Source organism: Pongo pygmaeus, chromosome 19, assembly GCF_028885625.2.
Source record: "Pongo pygmaeus isolate AG05252 chromosome 19, NHGRI_mPonPyg2-v2.0_pri, whole genome shotgun sequence".
In the NCBI taxonomy this organism is placed as follows: Eukaryota; Metazoa; Chordata; class Mammalia; order Primates; family Hominidae; genus Pongo; species Pongo pygmaeus.
This window is the reverse complement of record NC_072392.2, coordinates 8,066,226-8,089,318: the sequence shown is the minus strand read 5'-3', so window position 1 is coordinate 8,089,318 and position 23,093 is coordinate 8,066,226. Positions and strand designations below refer to the sequence as shown.

Below are 23,093 nucleotides of genomic sequence, written 5' to 3'. Positions count from 1 at the left end.
GCCCCGTCAACGTATCTATGGGTTGGGCATTAGGAACGGCCTGGCCCCACAAATCACACAAATGGGGTGTAGAACAAAATGGTTCCAGAGATGCCACCAGGCTTGTCCAGGGCCGATGCAGGCCAGAACCCCGCTGGGAGGACTCCCCAGAACAAGCACTGAGCTGAGGAAAGGCAGGACACGTGGTCTGCTACTGACCCCACCAGATCTTGCTGGGACTCTGGGCAGCTCCGGAGTAAGAGAAGCATGGTGAGTGTTTAAGAGCGCAGAGGCTCACTGGGCAGCCCTGGGGACACTGCTAAGTCCCCAAACCGGGTCTACAAGCCTTCGACCACACTCATGCGGCCACGTGCCTCAGAGCCTTCGGGGGGGTCTTAGGAGGCAGGCAGGAGGGTCTCCTTCTAGGCCATTCTAGGAGGGGACTGGAGAGCAGAGGTTAGACTGCAGAGTAGGGGTAACCTCATCTTACAGTCCGGAAGCCATGAGACTAGTCGCCTGGCCTTGCGCCCCGCCCCACTGCAGGGTGGAAAGCCTGTCCCTCTCCAGTCACCCAGCTCAATAACGCCCTCCTCCGTGGGTCTCCTGGGCCCCAGAAATCGTTCCCTCTTTCCCTCGCCTGGGCACTGCCATGCGGTCTGGGGAACCCGTGGGTTATTGACGGGTCTGGCCCGGGGTTTGCCCTGCCCTTTAGCCCAGGAGGATAGAGAGACACCGGGACTGGTGTTCCCCTAGTGATTTCTCCGGCCCGTCCCGAAAGCAAGCAACTCCACCGCTTCTCTTCAAAGCTCTGCAACGAAGGGCTAGGTCCAAGGACCGCAGGCGGAGGCGGGAAGTGTCAAGATCCCAGGTTACGGAATGGCACCAAGTCGGTAACCAAAGGAAGCAGCAACCCAGGTGTTCAAGGCGGTCGTGCAGGGCGGCGCGGGGGCGAGGCCGAGGCCACTCCCTCCCACTTCCTTGACGCTATTTCCTGGGAGGAGCCGGAGCTCGCGGCCCGGAGCCAAGAGATTCCCAGCCCCAAGCTCCAAAATACTCGGCCTGGGGGAGGCTGGTTCCTGAGCGCGCGCCAGGACCGTTCCGCCATGCATAGTGGACCCAGCACTACAGCAAGCCTGGCACGACCTCTAAGGCGGTTCGCGGGAACACTTGTACGTCGGCTCGTTGGTCTAGGGGTATGATTCTCGCTTCGGGTGCGAGAGGTCCCGGGTTCAAATCCCGGACGAGCCCTCCTTTACCTTTTGCTGAGACAAGAGTGTCCTCAAGGAATGTGTTACCTGACCAGCGCTGCAGGACGCCTGACTGAAAGTCATCAATGTACAGTAAGCTCTTTTGTGGCACCGCGGTAGCAGAAAGAATCTCAGTCCTCAGACCCGCCTGGCATGTCAGGAAGAGATGAGGCACGCCCAGACTTAGGCAGGTCGCTCCCTTTCTGCTTCCTGACTTCCTTCCTGGTGTCTCAACTCGGCCACCACAGCCTGGTTTCGGTTTGATGGACAGCCGTCAATCTATAGTTGTGGATGACAGTGTTCGGGAGAGCCCAGGAATTGTCAGAACTTTGTTCTCTGCAGCCCTGAAGGCACTCTGTCTCTTTCGGTCACTCCATCTGACGATTGGTGCCTGAAATACACCTATAGTTTCTGGTCAGCGTTTATCAGTGGTTGGAAGAACAGAACCCCTAGGAACCCTGCTGTCACCACGCCGAGTGTAAAGTCCCACATCAAGGATTCAGAGAGAAATACTTGCGGGTCCCTCCTCGTTAGTATAGTGGTGAGTATCCCCGCCTGTCACGCGGGAGACCGGGGTTCGATTCCCCGACGAGGAGAGTACTGGTAGTTTTGAAACTTCCATCTTTTTGCTTTCATTAAATCTGTCCTGGTCCCTGGGATGGAGCTATAAAAAAGAGGGAAAGGAGGAGGGGAGGAGAGTTTGGCTTTCCTCTCCAGCTCGCATTCTAAGTTTCCATTTTACTTCAAGCAACTTAGAGTTCAAACGTGTACCTAAAGTGGCCATTATCTGCTCCGCTCAGTATGTTCATTAGCGGTCAGACTTGATCTAGCTTGCTCCCTCCTTGACGGAAGTGCGCATTTCCAGTCTCTGCTTGAACCTGGGCAAGTAGCTTTGGCCCCCAGCCGTCCAAGGTGCAGAGCCCGGGCTTTTGTTTCCTTTCGCCTCCCTGCTTTTTGTGGATTCGCACTGCGTTCCGGGAACAGTAGGCAACCCCGGGCCGAGCTTCCGACGCGCTGCTTCCGCCTGGAGGGGCTTGCAGGGCGCATCCGCCAGGAGCGCGGTGGTCCGGCCGTGGTCGCGGGTGTAGCGGAAAGTGGGTCCTTTCGGAACGGAAGCTTCCTCAGGAAAACCTCACGAAAACCCTCAACGATGCTGGGGCCCAGAAAACACGAAAAGGAAAAGGTGGGGGAAAAAAACACCCAAAACGAGTTGCGTTGGCCGGGAATCGAACCCGGGTCAACTGCTTGGAAGGCAGCTATGCTCACCACTATACCACCAACGCTCTGGTACTAACTAGTTTCCCGGTTTTCATACCTCAGGTTGGTTGGGGTGAGTCGGGTTGGACCCGTGCGGATCCAGGAAAACAGCATCAGTGAAATCGAGGTAAAAGTAATGGCTGCCGTCGTCTGCCCAGCGCGCAATTGTGAGTGACCTTCACCGCTAGCGCGTGCCACTCACCCCACATGAACCTGTAGGGTTATGCCCAGTCTACAGACGAGGAAACCAAGATCCAGAGAAGCTGAGTCACCGGCAGAGCTGGGATTACGTCTAAGATTTGTCCAGGGGGCGAGAACTGCAGCGACACCATAATGATTTATCATCTCCAGAAAAAAAAAAAAAAAGTCCTAGACGTATAAAAATGGCTTCTCTGTAGAGTGAACTCAACGAGCTCAATGTGATTCCAGTTAAGGAATTGGGCCTTAAGCCAAATGCGCCTGAACACAATTTGCCTCTCTATTATTTATCCAGAGGATGAATTTAATTCCTACGTACGTGCGCCCACATCTCGTCAGCTGGTGCTTCAGAGAAATGCGCTGACAAATCTTAAAGGTGCGGCTTCGTGACAAAAGTCCGCCGTTATTGCTGCTCAACAGACCCATCAAGTGACGCACTCATACAGGCCTCGTGGCGCAACGGCAGCGCGTCTGACTCCAGATCAGAAGGTTGCGTGTTCAAATCACGTCGGGGTCAAACGAAGAATTGTTTTCCCTAATCAAATAAACCTACAGTGACATTTTTCAGGATAGGAAAAAAAAAAGCCTCCTCAGTAGAAGGATAGGAGGGGAATGAGACAAATATGAACGTTATTCAGAAGTTGGGTACAGACTTTCAACACTATGTGATATATCCCTGTGGCAAAACTGCAATCTATCCGTAAGGTCTATAAAAGTAAAAATAAATTTAAAAATAAAAAAAATCCCTGTTGTATGGAAATTTTTAAATAATTTTTTAAATTATTATTTTTTGTTTGTATGTTTTTTTCCCTTGAGACGGAGTTTCTCTCTTGTTGCCCAGGCTGGAATGCAATGGCACTATCGCGGCTCACCGCAACCTCCGCCCACGGGTTCAAAGGGATTCTCCTGCCTCAGCGTCCCAAGTAGCTGGGATTACAGGTATGCACCACCACGCCCGGATAATTTTGTATTTTAGTGGCGTGAGCCACTGTGCCTGGCCTTTTTTAATGTTTTTAATAATCTCTGCTGTTCCGTGTATGTTTACTTAACACTGAACACAAGGATATTAAATACAAATATTACTTTTCTCCAGACTTTCCAGCAGTCACTAGAAGCCCAGGACCACGTGCATTTTGGCTGCTTCCAGTATACTGAAAAACAAAACCAGTGAGGTGGGATGGCTCACGCCTGTAATCCCAGCACTTTGGGAGGCCCAGGCGGGCAGATCACGAGGTCAAGAGATCAAGACGATCCTGGCCAACTTGGTGAAACCCCGTCTCTACTAAAAAATACAAAAATTAGCTGGGCGAGGTGGCGCATGCCTGTAGTCCCAGCTACTTGGGAGGCTGAGGCAGGAGAATCACTTGAACCCCGGAGGCAGAGGTTGCAGTGAGCCGAGATTGGCACCACTACACTCCAGCCTCGCGACAGAGGGAGACTCTATCTCAAAAAAAAAAGAAAGAAAGAAGTCCAAGCCAGCCACCCTATATGCCTTGTCTTTTCCAACGGGAAATTTATTCCCTTCACTTCTCTCTCCTCCACTAACAATACCTTTGTAAGTGTGACTGGCTTTGGTTGATGGGGAAGAATTTGGGCCATCTCACCACCATCCACACAGCAGACATTGCCCAGGTTAAAATCTGTGCTCCGCTTTCCTTCCCCTTCCTTGCCCCTGCCCACCTTCTGCCACAGCCGTCACTGTGTCACTGTATCACTATGTCCAAGACAAAGGCAGACAGTTGACCAGTCCTTGCAGAAACGGTGCTTGAAGAACTGCTGATGACCTGAGCAAGGTAACAGCTTAGGAACTCTGGCGACCTAAGGCGGAGCTGGCTGTGAGGCTGGCTACCCAGCAGTCCCACCACCATTCTCACTGCCAGGGCAACCAGAAAACCTTGCCTGCATTAGTTATTTCATAAGGAGATGCAAAATGATCATTTCCTAATTCTATCATTTTGTATACATTTATTAGCTGAAACACACACACAAATATATTCGTAACAAAATAAAGAAGAAATACAAGCCAGGTGTGGTGGCTCACGCCCATAATCCCAGCACTTTGGGATGCCAAGGTGGGCAGATCACCTGAGGTCAGGAGTTTGAGACCAGCCTGGCCAACATGGTGAAACCCCGTCTCTACTCAAAATACAAAAAAATTAACCAGGCATGGTGGTACATGCCTATAATCCCAGCTACTCAGGAGGCTGAGGCAGGAGAATCACTTGAGCTTCGGAGGCGGAGGTTGCAGTGAGCTGAGATCATGCTATTACACTCCAACCTGGGTGACAGAGTGACTCTCCGTCTCAAAAAAAAAAAAAAAAAGGAAATACACTTACAGTCCTTGTTTCTCTAACTGAACACATAGTGGTAGCTGATAACTAGCTGCTGCTGCTGCTGCTTCTTTTTTTTTTTTCTTGAGATGGAGTCTTGCTCTGTCACTCAGGTTGGAGTGCAGTAAAGTGCAGGTGATCCACCCATCTCGGCCTCCCAAAGTGCTGGGATTACAGGCGTGACCCACCGTGCACAGTCATTTTTTTATATTTTTAGTAGAGACGGGGTTTCCTCATGTTGGCCAGGCTGGTCTCGAACTCCTGACCTCAGGTGATCCTCCCGCCTCAGCCTCCTAAAGTGCTGGGAATAAAGGTGTGAGCCACCGCACCTGGCCTAACTAGCTTCTTCTACTACACATTTTGTCTTCCCATTGTCTTCAACAAGCCCCTCAACTGGTCCTGGTTATTTCCCTGGTAGGGAGACCCAAACCTTGTTCCTGAAGGGTCTAAGCCACTAGCAGTCCTACCTGAACTGAGTGCTTGTGCCTGTAGTTTTCCACTGACCTTAAAATCTGTATTAGTCTGCTCAGGCTACCATAACAAAATGCCACAGACTGGGTGGCTTAAACAACAGACATTTATTTTCTCACTGTTCTGGAGGCTCAAAGTCCAAGATCAAGATGTTATCAGGGTTGGTGTCTGCTGAGGCCTCTCTTGCTGGCTTTTACATGCTGCCTTCTTGCAGTGTCCTCACATGGCCTTTCCTCTGTGCCCACAGGGAAAGAGAGAACTCTGGAGTCTCTCCCTCTTCTCCTAAGGATGCCAGCCCTGTGGGATTAGGATTCCACTCAAATGACCTCATTTAACCTTAACTACCTCCCTAAAGCTGTGTCTAGAAATACATTTACATTGGGTGTTAAAGCTTTATCATATGGATTTTGGAGGACACGATTTCATCCATAACAACCACAGAAGAAAATGGTAGACAAACAATATACATAGACCTAATTCTTGAAAAAAAATTTTTTTTTTTGAGACGGAGTCTCTGTCTGTCTCCCAGGCTGGAGTGCAGTGGCATGATCTCGGCTCACTGCAAGCTCCGCCTCCTGGGTTCACGCCATTCTCCTGCCTCAGCCTCCCTAGTAGCTGGGACTACAGGCGCCCGCCACCACACCCGGCTAATTTTTTTTTTGTATTTTTAGTAGAGACGGGGTTTTACCGTCTTAGCCAAAATGGTCTCGATCTCCTGACCTCGTGATCCACCCACCTCGGCCTCCCAAAGTTCTGTGATTTCAGGCATGAGCCACAGCGCCTGGCCTAATTCTTGAAATTTTACACTGGAACTCCACCTGTATGCCTTTTAGTTCATTTAAAAAAACATCATAAACAAATATAGCAAAATGTGTTAAGATTTGACTAATTTAATAGTAGTCACACAAGTGCCTTTAAAGTGTATTCCTGGATGGGTGTGGCGGCTCACGCCTGTAATCCCAGCACTTTGGGAGACCAACATGGGTGGATCACCTGAGGTCAGGAGTTCGAGACCAGCCTGGTGAAAATGACGACACCCCTGTCTGTACTAAAAATACAAAAATTAGCTAGGCATGGTGGCACACGCCTGTAATCCTGGGAGGCAGAGGTTGCCTGGGCGACAAGAGCAACACTCTGTCTCAAAAAATAAAAATAAAATTAGCCAGAATGGTGGCGGGCGCCTGTAATCCCAGCTACTCGGGAAGCTGAGGCAGGAGAATCGCTTGAACCCGGGAGGCAGAGGTTGCAGTGAACTGAGATTGTGCTACTGCACTCCAGCCTGGGCAACAAGAGTGAAACTCCATTTGAAAATAATAATAATAATAAGGCCGGGCGCGGTGGCTCACGCCTGTAATCCCAGCTCTCATGGAAGCAGAGGTGGGAGGATAGCTTGAGCCCAGGAGTTCGAGACCTGCTTGGGCAATATAGCGAGACCCTGTTCTCCACAAAAAGGAAGAAAAAAAAGACAAAAAATAATAATAATAATTATAAATAAAAAAGAGCCAGGCGCGGTGCCTTCAGGCCTGTAATCCCAGCACTTTGGGAGGCTGCAGCAGGCGGATCACGAGGTCAGGAGTTCGAGAACAGCCTGACCAACATGGTGAAACCCCGTCTCTACTAAAAATACAAAAATTAGCTGGGCATGGTGGCGCACGCCTGTAGTCCCACCTACTTGGGAAGCCGAGGCAAGAGAATCACTTGAACCCGGGAGGCAGAGGTTGTGGTGAGCTGAGATCATGCCACTGCACTCCAGCCTGGGAGACAGAGCAAGACTCCATCTCAAAAAAAAAAAAAAAAGGTATTTTATAATTTTTTGTGGTAAATTATATTTAACATAAATTTTACCATTTTAACCATTTTAAAGTGTACAATTAAGGGTTTCTGGTATATTCTCACAGTGGTGCATCAATCATCACTATTTAATTCCAGAACATTTTAATCGCCCCCCCCAAAAGAAACCATTGGCACTTACTCTGGATTCCCCCTTCTCCCTTCCCCTAGTCTCTGGAAACCACTAATCTGTTTCTGTCCCAGTGGATTTGCTTATGCTGAATATTATGCTGGATATCGCGTGTAAATGCAATCATATAATATGTGAACTTTCTATCTTTTTTTTTTTTTTTTAAACGGAGTCTTGCTCTGTTGCCCAGACTGGAGTGCAATGGCCCCATCTCGGCTCACTGCAACCTGTGCCTCTTGGGTTCAGTGGTTCTCCTGCCTCAGCCTCCTGAGTAGCTGGGACTACAGGGGCCCACCACCACACCTGGCTAATTTTTGTGTTTTTTGTAGAGAAGGGATTTCGCCATGGTGCCCAGGCTGGTCTGGAACTTCTGGGCTCAAGGGATCTGCCCACCTTAGCCTTCCAAAGTGCTGGGACTATAGCCATGAGCTACTGTGCTCAGCTTAGCCTCTTTTGTTTATACTGTTTTCATGGTTTCCATGAAATAAAATATCAGTGCTTCATTCCTCTTAGGACTAAGTAAGTTTCTATTTTATGGATATATGACATTTTGTTTATTCATTCACCAGTTGATGGACATTTGGGTTGCTTCCAACTTTTGGCTGTTGTGAGTAACACTGCTTCTGAATATTTATGATACTCCCTTTCAATTCTTTTTTTTTTTTTCTTTTTTTTTTTGAGATGAGAGTCTTGCTCTGTCACCCAGGCTGGAATGCAGTGGCATGATCTCAGCTCACTGCAACCTCCACCTTCCAGGTTCAAGCGATTCTCCTCCCTCAGCCTCTCGAGTAGCTGGGATTACAGGCACCCACCACCACACCCGGCTAATTTTTGTATTTTTAGTAGAGATGGGTTTCACTGTGTTGGCCAGGCTGGTCTCGAACTCCTGATCTCATGATCCACCCGCCTCGGCCTCCCAAAGTGCTGGGATTACAGGCGTGAGCCACCATGCCCGGTCCGCACCTTCTTTTTAGAGATTATTTGTCATTAATATTTAATCCTGCAAACAGTTCCATGACTCTATACACCTTCTAAAAAATTAGAACATTAAAGGCAAAGCTTAAGTCCCCTTTGACAACCACCCATCTCTGCCTGCTCTCTCCTCTCCACAGAAGAGACAATGGCAATGCAAATACATGAGGTATATTTCACTACGTTGATGTGTGGGCAGTTAAAGGTAAATTGATAGATTAAAGAAGCAAATTGGTGTAACCAAGTCCAAACTTGTTCTGAGGCTGCAATGAGCTATGATTGTGCAGCAAGTGTGCTTGCCTCGGAAAAAGAGACCTTGTCTTAAAAAAAAAAAAGGGCCAGGTGCAGTGGCTCATGCCTGTAATCCCAGCACTTTGGGAGGCTGAGGCGGACGGATCACAAGGACAGGAGTTCGAGACAAGCCTGGCCAATGTGGTGAAACCCCATGTCTACTAAAAATAAAAAAATTAGCTGGGCGTGGTGGTGGGCGCCTGTAGTCACAGCTACTCGGGAGGCTGAGGCAGGAGAATGGCATGAACCTGGGAGGCGGAGGTTGCAGTGAGCCGAGATCACACCACTACACTCCAGCCTGGGCGATAGAGCGAGTCTCTGTCTCAAAAAACAAACAAACTGTATATATATATGTGTGTGTGTGTGTGTGTGTATGTATATTTGTATATATATACACATACATATACATGTATATATACACACATATATACACGTATATATACATATACGTGTATATATGTATATATACATATATATACATATACGTGTATATATGTATATATACATATATATGTGTGTATATATACGTATATATACACATATATGTGTATATATATATGTATACTCTTATTTTCCCGCTTTCCTTTCTGTCCTGAAGCTGGCCATAAAGAAATTCTCTGAACAATCTTGTTCAATTATAGGTCATAAGACCCCCATTTCAGAAGATGGAAGGAATACTGCACAGAGAAGCCAAGAAGAATCTAGACAGGCCTTGCTGGGCTTCCCCACTCAGCGTATTAGTACTAGATCATACCCTCTTTGTCCAATCACATTTCTACACAGTCGTCATGCTTCAATCACACCTATTTAATGAAGTCTCCATAAAAGACCCAAAAGGATGGGGTAGAGAGAGCTTCCTGAGAGCTGAACCCGTGGAGCATCCTGGAGGGCGGCACACCTCAGAAGGGCATGGAAGCTCCCTCCCACATCCTTGCCCCGTGCATCTCTTCATCTGTATCCTTGGTAATATCTTTTATAAGGCCAGGCACGGTGGCTCACGTCTGTAATCCCAGCACTTTGGGAGGCCGAGGTGGGTGGACCACCTGAGGTCAGGAGTTCGAGAGCAGCCTGGCCAATGTAGTGAAACCCTGTCTCTACTAAAAATACAAAAATCAGCCGGGCGTGGTGGTGGGCACCTGTAATCCCAGCTACTCGGGAGGCTGAGGCAGGAGAATCACTTGAATCCGGGAGGGAGAGGTTGCAGTGAGCCAAGATTACACCATTGCACTCCAGTCTGGGCGGCAGAGAGACTCCATCTCAAAAAAAAAAAAAAAAAAATCCTTTATAATAAACCAGTAAACATTTTTCCCTGAGTTCTGTCAGCCACTCTAGCAAATTCATTGAACATAAAGAGGGAATTGTAGGAACCCCAACTTATACCCAGTTAGTCATGAGTACAGGTAAAAACAACCTGAGGCTTGCAGTTGGCATCCAAAGAGAGGGGCAGTCTTGTGAGACTGAGCCCTCAACCTAGGGGATCTGATGCTCTCTCCAGGTAGATAGTGTCAGAATCTAATTGGAAGACATCCAGCTGATGTCTGCTGCAGAACTGATTGCTTGATTGCAGAACTGATTGCTTGGTGGTGGAGTAAAATCTCCACACATGTGGTCACAGAAGTCTCCTGTGTTGATTGCTGTGGTGTGAGGGCAGAGGAAAAATTGGGTCTTTTTTTGTTTTTGTTTTTTTAGACAGACTCTTGCTGTGTTGCTCAGGCTGGAGTGCAATGGCGTGATCTCGGCTCCCAGGTTCTTGTGCCTCACTCAGCCTCCTGAGTAGCTGGGACTACAGGCACCGACCACCACAACTGGCTAATTATTTTTTTTTTTTCCTGAGACGGAGTCTAGCTCTGTCACCCAGGCTAGAGTGCAGTGGTGCGACCTCGGCTCCCTGCAACCTCCGCCTCCCAGGTTCAAGCGATTCTCTTGCCTCAGCCTCCCAAATAGTTGGGATTACAGGTGCTTGCCACCACATCCAGCTAATTTTTGTATTTTTAGTAGAGATGGGTTTCACTGTGTTGGCCAGGCTGGTCTCGAACTCCTGACCTCATGATCCACCCACTTCAGCCTGCCAAAGTGCTGGGATTACAAGCATGAGCCACCGCGCCTGGCCAGAACTGGCTAATTTTTTGTATTTTAGTAGTAACGGGGTTTCACCATGTTGCCCAGGGTGGTCTTGAACTCCTGAGCTCAGGCAATCCACCCTCCTGGGGCTCCCGAAGTGCTAGGATTACAGGCATGAGCCACTGCGCCCTGACCGTTTTTTGTTTTTATTGAGACAGGGTGTCACTCTAATGTCGGGGCTGGAGTGCAGTGGCGCAATCATGGCTCACCACAGCCTTGACCTCCGGCCTCTGCTGATCCTCCTGCCTCAGCCTACCAAGTAGCCTGGACTAGAGGCACACACTACCATACCCGGCTAACTTTTTTTGTATTTTTTGTATAGACGGGGTTTCACATGTTGCCCAAGCTGATCTTAAACTCCTGGGCTCAAGTGATACAGCCGCCTTAGCCTCCCAAAGTGCTGAGATTACAGGCATGAGTCGCCAAGCCTAGCCATGGTTTGTTTTTTCTACACAATATGCTTAAACAGCAAATAGCATTTAGAATGCATTCAGAAAGGATATTAGCTGAATAATAATCTTCTCTATTGTTCACATAAGAAAAGTGCTAACGTAGGCATGTAGAGGCTCAACAATGTCATCAAGTCCTGGAGTTCTTTCCAGGCCTCTCTTCTGCCTTCTGTTATAGGCTTCAATGTCAAGCTGCTTCCTTCAGTAGCACTAGAAGCAGCAATGAGGGCTGCATGCTTCCCTGCTCACTTCCAGAAATCCCTTCCTCCATACCTTGCCCTATACATCTTTTCATCTATATCCTTTGTAATACACTTTATGATAAACCAGTAAACGTTAAGTGTTTCCTTGAGCTGCCCAGCATTCTGAGCAAGAAACTGATTCCCACTAGCTGGCCCACTTAAATCACATGCTTATCCCTGATCCAATAACCATAATCTGGAATAAAAGGTATTAATTAGTATAAGTCAATTGGGGCTCATTTCTGGACTTGGAATGGAGTCAGTTTCCTTCTCAAATCCTCAAAACCCTAAGTGCTTTCAGAAGTGGGAATAAAGCTGGGCGCAGTGGCTCACGCCTGTAATCCAAGCACTTTGGGAGGCCAAGGCGGGCGGATCACCTGAGGTCAGGAGTTCGAGACCAGCCTGAGCAATGTGATGAAACCCCGTCTCTACTAAAAATACAAAAATTAGCCAGGCGTGGTCACATGCACCTGTAATCCCAGCTACTCGGGAGGCTGAGACAGGAGAATCGCTTGAACCCGGGAGGAGGAGGTTGCGGTGAGCTGAGATTGCGCCATTGCACTCCAGCCTGGGCAACACAGTGAAACTTCATCTCAAAAAAAAAAAAAAAAGTGAGATTTAAATACGTCTTCATCATCCTAGGGATTTGGGGTTGTCAGCAACAGAAACTACTACAGAAATCGACTGCATAGACTGGGGAGACAGGTGGTCCTCTAAAGGAAAAATAGAGAGAAGAAAGGAGAAGAGTGCTGGACAGTACATACTTAATAAATATCCACTGGTTATTTCATAGAAGGCCCAAAAATTTAACCCAGTAATGAAACTGAGGGTTAGGAAGAGCAGAAAAGAAGGGAGTGTGGCAGGAAGGGGGAAAAATGAAAGTGGGCCCAAACAACACGGCAGCTAACAGAGATCTTGCAACGAAAGGTCTACTGGTGGAAAACTCCTCCCAGGAATGTCAGAACTTTTAAGAACGACATAGTAATGACACAAGAATAAACACACAGGCAAATGAGCAAACAACGGAATACAAAGTCTAGAAATAGACACAAGTAAATATGCTAACATTATATATCAAGGGCAGCATTTAAATTCTGTTGGGGCAGTTTGTTTAACAAATGGTGTTGACATAACTGGCGCTCCATCAGGCAGAGAAGTTAGACCCCAGCTCATACATGCATAGGGATAAACTCCAGTTATATTAAAGATTTAATTTTTTTTTTATAAAAAGAAGAAGGCCGGGCACGGTGGCTCACGCCTGTAATCCCAGCATTTTGGGAAGCCGAGGCGGGTGGATCACCTGAGGACAAGAGTTCGAGACCAGATTGGCCAACACAGCGAAAACCCGTCTCTACTAAAAATACAAAAATTAGCCAGGCGTGGTGGCGGGCGCCTGTAATCCCAGCTACTCGGGTGGCTGAGGCACGAGAATGGCTTGAACCCGTGAGGCAGAGGTTGCAGCAAGCCGAGATAGCACCATTATACTCCAGCCTGGGCAACAGAGAGACATTCTGTCTCAGAAAAGGAAAAAAAAGAAAAAAGAAAAGAAAAAGCAAGATAATTCACTGGGGGAATTTGGGGAAATTTTCCTAAGCTGGAAGCCAAGCATGCGCCCTTCTCATTCCGCCTCTTCCATTGGGTTCCCACGACTTACGTCACAGGACATCGAACCAATGGGAACTAGGCATGGGCGACGAGCTCACCCAATGGGGCCGGGGCGGGAGATTTGAAAAGTCTTTGGCCAGGGCGCGGCGTGGCAGATTCAGTCGTTTGCGGGCGGCCGGGAGAGTAGCAGTGCCTTGGACCCCAGGTGAGCTGGCCTCCTGTCGCAGGCCTTGGGCCGGGAGTGGGCAGATGATCAGGCAGATCAGAGGGTCCGCTGGGCTGGCCTGCGCGCACGCCGCAGGGCTGGAATGAGGTAGGGACGATAGCAGGGTGGGGGCGGAGAGACCAGCGCCCGGATTGGGGCTAGTGTGCTGACCTGCTCCCTTTTACCAGCTCGGGCTAGCGCTTCTGGCTCGATCGGTCCAACCCCTCCCTCTGTCTCTCTTTTTCTCTGCTTCTCACGGCTGTTTCCCTTCTCCGCCCAGCTCTCCTCCCCCTTTCCCTCTAAGGATGGCCCAGAAGGAGAACGCCTACCCCTGGCCCTACGGCCGGCAGACGGTAAGGCCCTTCCCTCCGTCCCCGCGCCCCCATGACCCCGCATGGCGGTTCCTGCTAGGAAACTTGAGATCCTGCAATGAGCAATCCTTTAAGCACTTTCTTTCCCGTTATGCTCCAAAGTACGGGCCCCAAGTTTGATGACAGAACCCGGTCTGGACATTTGTAGCCACATCCTGTCAGGTGCTGCCAACGTGAATCTGACCAGCCAGTGACTCCCAGCCGGTGAGGACCTCTGCAGGGCTCGTCACATACAAATGATATCTGGGACTGAGCAGCCAGGGCCTGGCCTTCAGGCCATGATTCCCAACCCATATCCTGAAAAAAATAAACTAGACAGCAAATAGAAATAGACTCTAAAAGGATATAAAGGTACAGTTTAAAAGGCCCAGGGCAAGTCTAAATTACAATTTGGAATTAATGACTAAATTGAGGTAAGGATCTAAATGGATCTAAATTGACTTATTTCCCAATGGTCCAGACAGATTTTATTGAAGGGCCTCCTCTCTGATTTGAAATGCCAGCTTTATTATATATACAAATTCCCACATATATGTGGGTCTATTTCTGGACTGTATTTTATTCAACTTGCTTATTTGTAGATCTGTACCAATATCACTATTTGGGAATAGGTTTTTAGGGGCCTAGGGGCTTTCTTCTCTTGGCTGCAGAAGAAGGAAGGGGCCCTGCACAGGCTTTGCTCCCTGTTTGTGGAGCTCAGGCTTCCTGGAGAGTCTGTCTGTTCCCTTGTGCATCAGCTCCCTCCCTCATGGAGCACTGAGTGAGGCTGTCAGGAATGGAGTCTGAATGAGAAACCATTGTCACTTTTACCTTGGTCACTCCTAAAAGAAAGTGTATCTATTATTTTGAGAAGTTGAAAGTGAGGCCAGGTGTGGTGGCTCACGCCTGTAATCCCAGCACTGGAAGGCTGAGGCAGGTGGATCACCTGAGGTCAGGAGTTCGAGACCATCCTGGCCAACATGGTGAAACCCCGTCTCTACTAAAAATACAAAAATTAGCCAGGCGTGGAGGTATGCGCCTGTAGTCCCACCTACTCAGGAGGCTGAGGCAGGAGAATTGCCTGAACCTGGGAGGTGGAGGTTGCAGTGAGCCGAGATGGCGCCATTGTACTCCAGCCTGGGTAATAGAGCGAGACTCCCTCTCAAAAAAAAAGAAGAAGAGGAAGTTGAAAGTGAGAAGTGGTCCAGGGCCATCAGGGTAGCTCTTAGTGTCCTTAAAGCCTGTTCTTGCAAAAGTGTAAATCCTGGTTATTGCTATAACATTCAAGGCCTCAAGCATCTTATCTAAGCCTTAATAAACTAAGCTTTTTAGGAGACTTTGAGAATACCTCTGTGCTAAACCCCTTGAATTGTGGGTGTTCATTGGCCCAGCTGTCTACTGTGGTGTAAGTGAGGCGCTGGATGAATGACTGTGTTGTTATGGGCAGGACTTATACAGGTTGAACAGCTTCATGCCTGAAAAGTGTGGGTCAGGGCCAAAGAGGTGAAATGTTAGGTGTTGGTGTGAGTCCTTTGCTCCTTATCTTAGGCCTACTTAGGTTATTTATTTTATATTTATTTATTTTTTGAGATGGAGTCTTACTGTGTCGCCCAGGCTGGAGTGCAATGGTGCGATCTCAGCTCACTGCAACCTCTGCCACCCAGGTTCAAGCGATTCTCCTGCCTCAGCCTCCTGAGTAGCTGGGATTACAGGCGCCTGCCACTGCACCCGGCTAATTTTTTTTTTTTTTTTTTGAGATGGAGTCTAGCTCTGTTGCCCAGGCTGGAGTGCAATGGCACTATCTTGGCTCACTGCAACCTCTGCCTCCCAGGTTCAAGCGATTCTCCTGCCTCAGCCTCCTGAGTAGCTGGGATTACAGGCGTGCGCTACCACGGCCAGCTAATTTTTGTATTTTTAGTAGAGATGGGGTTTCACTGTGTTGGCCAGGCTGGTCTCAAACTCCTGACCTCGTGATCCGCCTGCCTCAGCCTTCCAAAGTGCTGGGATTACAAGCATGAGCCACCACGCCCGGCCGCACCCAGCTAATTTTTTATATTTTTAGTAGAGATGGGGTTTCACCGTGTTGGCCAGGCTGGTCTTGAACTCCTGACTGCGTGAGCCACTGCGCCTGACCCTAGGTTGTTTATTAATAACCCATTTTAATATGAGACTATGAGCAGAGGCTGGGAAGCAAAACTGTCACATCAGTGTTTCTCTTTGAATTGGGGGTAGGTGGGTGGGTGGCTCTTTAGCAAGGGGCTGAAATACTGCTTGCAGCACATTCCACCCCGGTCATCAGACAAAGGCACCCTCAGAGCTAGCCCCTGCTCCTTCTCAGGCTCCATCTGGCCTGAGCACCCTGCCCCAGCGAGTCCTCCGGAAAGAGCCTGTCACCCCATCTGCACTTGTCCTCATGAGCCGCTCCAATGTCCAGCCCACAGGTAACTGGGGCAAGGGGGAGAGGACTGAGCTGGGGAGATGACCGTCTGTGGGAGGGTTTAGGGATGAGAAGGTCATCCCTGTTCGCATTCAACTTACCTGTTCTCTCCTTAGCTGCCCCTGGCCAGAAGGTGGTGGAGAATAGCAGTGGGACACCCAACATCTTAACGTAAGTGCCCCAAGCCTTGGGGTGGACGGGGGTGAGGGGACAGTGAACAGGCAGGAAGTCGGGGAGATAAAACCTAAGCACAGGAGGAGAAGGGATAAGAGAAGTGGGGCGGAGGACAGGACGGGATGAGAAGCAGACAGAAAGCAAACCTCTTAATAACCAAAACCGGTTCTGAGTTGCCTTCCTCCACTTTCTAAGCAGGCGACACTTCACAATTGATGACTTTGAGGTTGGGCGTCCTCTGGGCAAAGGCAAGTTTGGAAACGTGTACTTGGCTCGGGAGAAGAAAAGCCATTTCATCGTGGCGCTCAAGGTCCTCTTCAAGTCCCAGATAGAGAAGGAGGGCGTGGAGCATCAGCTGCGCAGAGAGATCGAAATCCAGGCCCACCTGCAGTATGGGTTGATGCCCCCTGAGCCGAAGCCCCTCTGCTCCCTCACCCCCAGCTCCTCATTCAGCCCCACTTCATCCAGATTGCTTTCTCTGTAGCTATGGCTAGTGAGCCCCGTTTAGCTCTTAGTCCTAGCGAGCCTTGAATCCAGAAATCTGCCTCTAGTTTCCCCTTACCACTCCCAGCCCTGGTGTCCACGGCCTGGGCCACGTCTGATCCCAGTTTGCTCCTATCATCTTTTCCAGCTCTTTTATGCCTTTGGCCTGAGGCCTCCTCTGTCTCTTCCCCCAGCCATCCCAACATCCTGCGTCTCTACAACTATTTTTATGACCGGAGGAGGATCTACTTGATTCTAGAGTATGCCCCACGCGGGGAGCTCTACAAGGAGCTGCAGAAGAGCCGCACATTTGACGAGCAGCGAACAGCCACGGTCCGGGCGGGTGGGCACCCGGGGCGCCAGTAGAGGGCTCGAGGCTGAGGGTGTGCTGCTTGTAGCTGGAGGTCCATCCTTGTCTGATTGCCTGTCGTTGCCCCTCCCAGATCATGGAGGAGTTGGCAGATGCTCTAATGTACTGCCATGGGAAGAAGGTGATTCACAGAGACATAAAGCCAGAAAATCTGCTCTTAGGGCTCAAGGGAGAGCTGAAGATTGCTGACTTCGGCTGGTCTGTGCATGCGCCCTCCCTGAGGTATGGTGGCCTGGGAGGCCAGCCCTGGGTGTGAGGCTGGGCCATTAAAACCTCTCCAGGGGCCGTGCGCCGTGGCTCACACCTGTAATCCCAGCACTTTGGGAGGCCGAGGAGGGCGGATCACCTGAGGTCAGGAGTTCGAGACTAGCTTTGCCAACATGATGAAACTTTGTCTCTACTAAATATACAAAAATTAGCCGGGCGTGGTGGCGGACGTCAGTAATCCCAGCTACTGGGGAGGCTGAGGCAGGAGAATTGTTTGAACCTGGGAGGCGGAGGTTGCAGTGAGCCGAGATTGCGCCATTGCACTCCAGCCTGGGCGGCAGAGTGAGACTCCATCTCAAAAAAAAGAAAAATGGGTAGAGTGTGGTGCCAATAACCCCAAGGTCGCGGGTTCGATGCCCGTACGGGCCAATGGTAAAACTGGTAGGCTCACGCCTACCAGTCCCAGCACTTTGGGAGGCCAAGGCAGGTGGATCACTTGAGGCCAGGAGTTCAAGACCAGCGGACCAGCCTGGCCAACATGACGAAACCCCATCTTTACTAAAAACACAAAATTTATTAAGCAGACAGGTGGTGCACACTTGTAATCCCAGCTGTTCAGGAGGCTGAGACATGAGAATCACTTGAACCCGGGAGGCAGAGGTTGTAGTGAGCCAAGATCGCCCCACTGCACTCCAGCCTGGACTCTGTCTCAAAAAAGCCCGGAGCAGTGGCCTTTTTTCCTCCCACATCATTTTTTAATGGTTTCATAGTATCACATAGTAGCTGATTTACTTAAGCAGAACGTGCCTGATGGGCATTAGAGATGTCCCCAATGAACTCCAAATGAACACTGCCCTCATATCGGGGTATCTTATTAAGATATGTCCTTCAGTGTGGAGTTGCTGGGCTGTGTGCAGGCTCACCTCTGGGGCTTTGGGATATATCATCACCCCAACCCCACCCCCACTCCAGTGGCCCTGCCTGGCTGGACCTCTTCCCTGGTACATCCTGTGGTCTTTTGGCTCCCTGCCATCAGGCAGCAGGGAAAGGAGAGTTCCTATGTCACTGGGACCCCTGCCCACGCCTCTTATCCCTCCCAGGAGGAAGACAATGTGTGGCACCCTGGACTACCTGCCCCCAGAGATGATTGAGGGGCGCACACACAACGAGAAGGTGGATCTGTGGTGCATTGGAGTGCTTTGCTATGAACTGCTGGTGGGGAACCCACCCTTTGAGAGTGCATCACACAACGAGACCTATCGGCGCATCGTCAAGGTGGGAGGGCAGCCTGGGCTTCGTGCCAGCTGCTGAGGCCAGGAGCTGGGGGGCTGGGGGTGGGCGGAGTGTATTTGTGTGGCCCTAAGTAACTCCAAACAGAATGGGTTGTCAAGGAAGATGTCAAGGAAGATGTAGCCAGGGTGAAACTAATGCAGCCCTTCCATCTCTTCACACCTGCAGGTGGACCTAAAGTTCCCCGCTTCTGTGCCCACGGGAGCCCAGGACCTCATCTCCAAACTGCTCAGGCATAACCCCTCGGAACGGCTGCCCCTGGCCCAGGTCTCAGCCCACCCTTGGGTCCGGGCCAACTCTCGGAGGGTGCTGCCTCCCTCTGCCCTTCAATCTGTGGCCTGATGGTCCCTGTCATTCACTCGGTGTGTGTTTGTATGTCTGTGTATGTATAGGGGAAAGAAGGGATCCTGAACTGTTCCCTTATCTGTCTTCTACCTCCTCCTTTGTTTAATAAAGGCTGAAGCTTTTTGTACTGATGAGTGTAGATGTTTCTAGGTGGAGGCTTTGCTGTGGAGGAAGCTGTTCCCTAGAAGGAGAGCTGGCTCACCCTGCGGAGCCGGGATGAGCATTACTTTGCTATCCCTGGTAACACCCTACCCTCTCAGCTCTGACACCCACCTGGTCAGCTCCCAGCTACCCCCACCCCTACCCCCACTTCCACCTCTACCCTCACTGTCTATTCTTTCCGTTGCTCTGACTCCCAGAGCCCGGGGGCACTGGGGGCCCTGGCTCCCCATTGCTACATTGGAACACCATCCATCTCTGGCCACCTTCTTTCACCTCTCTCTTGGTTGTCCAACTTCTAGTTTTTCCTTTTCTGTTTCATTCTCTGCCCTTTTGCAACGTAGGAGCAACTGAACAATTCTGTACCCTAGAAGCTGTCTTTGATTATTTCACTGCTCTGGTCAGGATCTAGTACAGGAGCCAATAGAAGCAGCAGTGATTCTGTCTGGTTCCTGACACGAGGTTTCACTGTTATGCATGATGCTTACTGTAGGTTTTTGATAGATACCCTTTATCAGGTTAAACAGGGGCTATTCTACTCATAGTTTACTCAGAGTCTTTAAAAAAAAAAAAAAAAAAAAAGTTAAGTCTGGGCGCAGTGACTCATGCCTGTAATCCCAGCACTTTCAGAGGCCAAGGCGGGCGGATCACGAGGTCAAGAGATCGAGACCATCCTGGACAACATGGTGAAACCCCATCTCTACTAAAAATACAAAAATTAGCTGAGCGTGGTGGCGCACACCTGTAGTCCCAGCTACTCAGGAAGCTGAGGCAGGAGAATCGGTTGAACCCGGGAGGTGGAGGTTGCAGTAAGCCCAAATCGCACCAATGCACTCCAGCCTGGCTACACAGCAGGACGGAGTCTCACCCTGTCGTGCAGGCTGGAGTGCAGTGGCCCAATCTTGGCTCACCGCAACCTCCAACCTCCTCTCGGGTTCAAGCTATTCTCCTGCCTCAGCCAACCAAGTAGCTGGGATTATAGGCACACACCACCAAGCCCGGCTAATTTTTTTGTAGTTTTAATAGAGATGGGGTTTCACCATGTTGGCCAGGCTGCTCTTGAACTCCTCACCTCAGGTGATCCACCCTCCTCGGCCTCCCAAAGTGCTGGGATTACGGTTGTGTCATGCCTGGCCAAGTTTTTGTGTTTTTTTTGTTTTTGTTTTTTGAGACAGAGTCTCACTCTATCGCCCAGGCCGGAGTGCAGTGGTGTGATCTCAGCTCACTGCAGCCTCCGCCTCCCGGGCTCAAGTGATTCTCCTGCTTCAGCCTCCCGAGTAGTTGGGATTACAGACATGTGCCACCACTCCCAGCTAATTTTTGTATTTTTAGTGGAGACTGGATCGGGGTTTCACCATGTTGGCCAGGCTGGTCTCGAACTCCCGACCTCAAGCAATCTGCCCACCTCGGCCTCCCAAAGTGCTGGGATTACAGGCGTGAGCCACTGTGCCTGGCCGGATTGATTGATTTTTTTTTTTTTAAATTCATTGCTTTACACCAAGCCTCTAGAACAGTGCCTGGAATGTAGAGGACACTCAGTAACTACTGTCAAATGAATAAATCTAACCAAAATTATGGTGGCAGTGGGGTGGAAGAGTGAATTCCTTGAATTTTATAGCAGGAAAAAAAACAGGTCATGCCTAAAACTGAAAACTTAAGAAACAGCAACAGAAGCATGTGATTTAAAAACGTATGGTAGGGGCCAGGCGTGGTGGCTCATGCCTGTAATCCCAACACTTTGGGAAGCCAAGGCAGGTGGATCACCTGAGGTCAGGAGTTCGAGACCAGCCTGACCAACATGGTGAAACCCTGTCTCTACTAAAAAAATACAAAATTAGCCGGGCATGGTGGTGCACGCCTGTAATCCCAGCTACTTGGGAGTCTCAGGCAGGAGAATTGCTTAAATCCGGAAGGCAGAGGTTGCAATGAGCTGAGATCACGCCATTGCACTCTAGCCTGGGCAACAAGAGCAAGACTCCATCTGAAAAAAAAAAAAAAAAAAGAAATCTGTACTTGTACACCCTGAGAACATAAAAATTAAAAAAATAAAAATAAAATATACATGACTGTTGTTTAACAACTTAAAAATATATAAAAATATATATATGGTAGGCCAGACTCAGTAGGCCATGCCTGTAATCCCAGCACTTTGGGAGGCCAAGGCGGGCGGATCACGAGGTCAAGAGATCGAGACCATCCTGGACAACATGGTCAAACCCTGCTTCTACTAAAAATACAAAAATTAGCTGGGCATGGTGGTGTGTGCCTGTAGTCCCAGCTACTGGGGAGGCTGAGGCAGGAGAATCTCTTGAACCCGGGAGGCAGAGGTTGCAGTGAGCCGAGATCATACCACTGCACTCCAGCCTGGCAACAGAGTGATCCTCCACCTCAAGAAAAAAAGTATGGTAAATACCCAAAGCAAATCAAAATAAAACAGTGAAAAGACTTGAAACTGGCTATCTCTAGGGAGAAAGAAATGGGCAGAGTGCTTATTTATTTCTTATTTTTTGAGACGGAGTTTTGCTTTGTCACTCACGCTGGAATGCAGTGGCGCAATCTCAACTCACTGCAACCTCCACCTCCCAGGATAAAGCGATTCTCCTGCCTCAGCCTCCTGAGTAGCTGGGATTACAGGCATGTGCCACCAAGCCCAGATAATTTTTGTATTTTTAGTAGAGACGGGGTTTCACCATGTTGGCCAGGCTGGTCTCAAACTCCTGACCTCCAGTGATCCGCCCGTCTGGGTCTCCCAAAGTGCTGGGATTACAGGCATGAGCCACTTCACCCAGCCTATAATTTTTTTTTTTGTTTTTGAGACAGAGTCTTCTCTGTCGCCCAGGCTGGAGTGCCGTGGGCTTACTGCAAGCTCTGCCTCCTGGGTTCACGCCATTCTCCTGCCTCAGCCTCCCGAGTAGCTGGGACTACAGGCGCCCACCACCACGCCCAGCTTATTTATTTATTTATTTTTTTGTATTTTTTAGTAGAGACAGGGTTTCACCATGTTAGCTAGGATGGTCTCGATCTCCTGACCTCGGGATCCGCCCGCCTCGGCCTCCCAAAGTGCTGGGATTACAGGCGTGAGCCACCGCACCCGGCCTTTCAGCCTATAATTTTTAATATGGATATCCCTAGGGTTTTTTTTAAAGCCCTTCTAGTGGATGCACATGCAGATTATTTCCAGTGCTTTGCACTGTGGCCAGTGTCTTTTGAGTGCCTCCTGTGCACGTTTGTGATGGTCTCTAGTTGTCCTCCAGGGGACATCTGAAGAAAGACATGGCAATGGAGAGTACCAGCATCTAGAGAAAGACATGGTAATGCTGGGTACACGCAGGTCAACGGTCTATAGATATCACCAAAAATGCCCTTCTAAGTGGTGGACAGTTTACACTCCCACCGGCAATAATGAAGGACACCCATTTTCCCACAGCCTTAACGCTGACTCCTACTTCTACTGTTACCTGCGGGTAAATCTGCAGCTATCCCGGAAACTCCGGAGTTGCAACTCTGCAGCAACCTCGCTCCTCTGTCTCCTCGAGGGCAAGAATTCAAACGAGATAAAGGCAAGGTTTTTGCTTTTTCTCAAGACAGAGTCTTGCTCTGTTGCCCAGGCTGGAGTGCAATGGCGCGATCTGGGCTCACTGCAACCTCCGCCTCCTGGGTTCAAGTGATCCTCCTGCTTCAACCTCCCGAGTATCTGGGATTACAGGCACGCGCCACCACGCACGGCTAATTTTTGTATTTTTAGTAGAGACGGGGGTTTCACCATATTGGCCACGCTGGTCTCGAACTCCTGACCTCGTGATCCGCCCCTCCTCGGCCTCCCAAAGTCTTGGGATTACAGCCGTGAGCCACCGCACCCGGCCAAAGGCAAGGTTTAAGGCAGAAGGCAGAACTGATTTTAAGCAAAGTGAGAGTTTATTACAAAAGACAGTACACTTAGAAGAGGACCAG

The 23,093-nt window shown here is 49.6% G+C and overlaps 1 protein-coding gene, 1 long non-coding RNA gene and 4 other non-coding genes across 15 annotated transcripts; 5 read left to right on the top strand and 1 right to left on the bottom strand.

Annotated features, from left to right (window-relative positions):
• The first annotated feature begins 785 nt into the window (after positions 1–785).
• On the top strand, positions 786–3,435 carry LOC129016935 (uncharacterized). Its single transcript, XR_008494978.2, has 2 exons — positions 786–1,767; positions 2,547–3,435. It is a non-coding gene; the product is annotated as an uncharacterized LOC129016935 (long non-coding RNA).
• TRNAP-CGG (transfer RNA proline (anticodon CGG)) lies at positions 1,156–1,227 on the top strand. Its single transcript has one exon. It is a non-coding gene; the product is annotated as a tRNA-Pro (tRNA).
• TRNAD-GUC (transfer RNA aspartic acid (anticodon GUC)) lies at positions 1,751–1,822 on the top strand. Its single transcript has one exon. It is a non-coding gene; the product is annotated as a tRNA-Asp (tRNA).
• On the bottom strand, positions 2,438–2,509 carry TRNAG-UCC (transfer RNA glycine (anticodon UCC)). Its single transcript has one exon. It is a non-coding gene; the product is annotated as a tRNA-Gly (tRNA).
• TRNAW-CCA (transfer RNA tryptophan (anticodon CCA)) lies at positions 3,127–3,198 on the top strand. Its single transcript has one exon. It is a non-coding gene; the product is annotated as a tRNA-Trp (tRNA).
• Positions 3,436–13,230: 9,795 nt separating the features above from the next.
• AURKB (aurora kinase B) lies at positions 13,231–19,117 on the top strand. Of its 10 annotated transcripts, none has more exons than XM_054456763.2 (10): positions 13,263–13,327; positions 13,608–13,680; positions 13,801–13,902; positions 16,016–16,118; positions 16,231–16,285; positions 16,484–16,678; positions 16,966–17,104; positions 17,215–17,363; positions 18,449–18,623; positions 18,807–19,117. In XM_054456763.2, the coding sequence occupies exons 4-10, from the start codon at positions 16,091–16,093 to the stop codon at positions 18,978–18,980; spliced, it is 915 nt and encodes a 304-aa protein (XP_054312738.1). In that variant the 5' UTR covers positions 13,263–13,327; positions 13,608–13,680; positions 13,801–13,902; positions 16,016–16,090; the 3' UTR covers positions 18,981–19,117. The 10 variants fall into 10 exon arrangements, with proteins under 10 accessions (XP_054312737.1, XP_054312735.1, XP_054312736.1 ...); XM_063655373.1 differs by having other exon boundaries at positions 15,955–16,118; XM_054456762.2 differs by lacking the exon at positions 13,801–13,902 and having other exon boundaries at positions 13,231–13,327; positions 16,487–16,536; positions 16,920–17,104.
• The last annotated feature ends 3,976 nt before the right edge of the window (positions 19,118–23,093 follow it).

What these genes read in the sequence shown, in the direction of transcription:
- AURKB (XM_054456759.2), top strand. Translation starts at nt 13,633, where the DNA reads ATGGCCCAGAAGGAGAACGCCTACCCCTGGCCCTACGGCCGGCAGACG. An exon ending in ACGAGCAGCGAACAGCCACG is followed by an intron (nt 17,105 to 17,214) that starts GTCCGGGCGGGT and finishes TGCCCCTCCCAG; the next exon opens with ATCATGGAGGAGTTGGCAGA. An exon ending in CCTATCGGCGCATCGTCAAG is followed by an intron (nt 18,624 to 18,806) that starts GTGGGAGGGCAG and finishes TCACACCTGCAG; the next exon opens with GTGGACCTAAAGTTCCCCGC.